We start from the raw sequence: 2082 nt of genomic DNA, 5'->3' as shown, positions 1-2082 counted from the left end.
GTGTGTGTGTGTGTGTGTGTGTGTGTGTGTGTGTGTGTGTGTGTGTGTGTATGTGTGTGTGTGTGTGTGTGTGTCTGTGTGTGTGTAAGTGTGTGTGTGTGTGTTTGTGTGTCTGTGTCTGTGTGTGCCCGTGTGTGTGAGTGAGTGTGTGTGTATATGTGTGTGTGTCTGTGTGTGTGTGCATGTGTGTCTGTGTGTGTGTGCGTGTTAATCTATAAATATATATACTGTACGTATGTGTGCACGAAGGTCGATGCACATTTTCATGCAAAGACAATATTTTCATCATCATTATTTACATCGCAAAGACGCACCACAATCACCATCACTTTTACATCTGTCACTAGCATTATTGTTATCATAATCATCATCATCACCATTAGCAATATCATCATCGTTGCTATTACCGTTACCTCCTCAATTATCATCACAATTACCATCAGCATCGTCATTATCATCGTTAATGACCTTTCTTCTATATAAACAATTCCGTTTACCTGAAAGCAAGGTTATTCTTGAATGGAAATTTACAGACAACGTACGATTGATATGCGCGTGTGTGTGCGTGTTTGTGTGTGTGGGGAGGAGGGAGGGAGGGAGAGAGAGAGAGAAAGAGAGAGAGAGAGAGAGAGAGAGAGAGAGAGAGAGAGAGAGAGAGAGAGAGAGAGAGAGAGAGAGAGAGAGAGAGAGAGAGAGAGAGAGAGAGAGAGAGAGACAGACAGACAGACAGAGAGGGGGGGCAGAGAGAGAGAGGGGGGAGAAAAGAGAGAGAGAGAAAGAGGGGGGGGGGGAGAAAGAGAAGGAGAGAGAGAAAGTGAGAAAGAGGGGAGAGAAAGAAAGAGAGAGAGGAGAGAGAGAGAGAGACAGAGAGAGAATCACAAATTTTAAAAAAACATATACAACCCTAAATCCTAACATGGAATGAACACACACATTTCCTTTCTTCCTACATGCAAAAAACGCCCAGCAGCCCCCTCAGATCCAGTACAAATATCAAAGATACATGTCAGATGGCCAGCTGACCTTGCTTCCCTCGCCCTCCCCTTCCTATATTCTCTCCCCCAAGCCCCCCCTCAACCTTCTGCGTACCTCCCCCACCTCCTCCCACACCCCTGCAACCTCGTCTTTAAAGTACATAGACAGGGCGAAGGTTCGTAGTGTGTTACAGGAGTGTGGAAGAGTGAGAGGCGAAGAGAGCGTCGCTGACGTGTGAGCATCCAACATGGCGGACTCCAGAATTCTTTTATTTTTCTTCTTTTCGTGTCTCGCTGTTGTCAGGTAAGAAAAAAAGTGGTTTTCTTAGCATTAATGTGAATATCATTAATAAGTAATGCGTCGATTATGTTTGTTTTTTTTTCCATTTGCTTATTTTGGTATGGCAAACGTTGTTTTGTTAACTTTTATTATTCCATATATTTAGCATTATCATCACCATCGCCATTACTATTTTTACAGTTTATTGGTATCAGCATTATCATCATCGTCATTACTATTGTTTTATAGTTTATTAGAATCATCTTTTAACCATGTTGTCATTTTAATATTTTTATTATGAGGAGTAGTAATGTTACTATTATCAGGACTATGGTTGAATATCACTTTAATCATCATTATCCTAATCGTCATCATCAGCAGCGTAATCTCAATATTAGCTTTCATATTCAAAATATCACCACGCCATACGGATAATGTGTAAAGGGAAAAGCAGTGAAATTACAATAGGTAAGTTTATATGCAAGGTCACTCTGTGTTTTTTTTTGTTTTTTTTTCTTTTTTTTATTATTTCTTTTTTTTCTTCTTCTTCTTCTTCTTTTGTGGCTTAATTACTTTGGCTCTTTGGCGGTTTCTGTATTTTTATGTTTTATTCTTCATTCACTTAATCGCTCTTGCTCTCACTCTCTCTCTTTCCCTTAATCTATCTTTATCTGCTTGACCTCTCTCTCTCTCTCTCTCTCTCGCTCGCTCTCTCTCTCTCCTCTCTCTCTCTCTCTCTCTCTCTCTCTCTCACTCTCTCTCTTTCTCTCTCTCTCACTCTCTCTCTTTCTCTCTCTCTCTCTCTCTCTCTTTCTCTCCTTCTCTCCT

The 2082-nt window shown here is 40.8% G+C and overlaps 1 protein-coding gene across 2 annotated transcripts in view; it reads left to right on the top strand.

Annotated features, from left to right (window-relative positions):
- The first annotated feature begins 1119 nt into the window (after window positions 1-1119).
- Window positions 1120-2082, top strand: part of LOC113818475 (serine protease HTRA1) — a 5439-nt gene continuing 4476 nt past the window's right edge. Inside the window, exon 1 of one of the 2 annotated variants that reach the window (XM_027370654.2) lies at window positions 1120-1278. In XM_027370654.2, the coding sequence (XP_027226455.2) occupies window positions 1223-1278 (56 nt within the window). In that variant the 5' untranslated portion in view covers window positions 1120-1222. The remainder of the gene's footprint in view (window positions 1279-2082) is intronic. The other variant, XM_027370663.2, reaches the window with a different exon arrangement.

The sequence above is a fragment of the Penaeus vannamei genome, chromosome 19, assembly GCF_042767895.1.
Source record: "Penaeus vannamei isolate JL-2024 chromosome 19, ASM4276789v1, whole genome shotgun sequence".
NCBI classification, from domain to species: Eukaryota; Metazoa; Arthropoda; class Malacostraca; order Decapoda; family Penaeidae; genus Penaeus; species Penaeus vannamei.
This window is presented reverse-complemented; position numbering and strand designations above follow the sequence as displayed.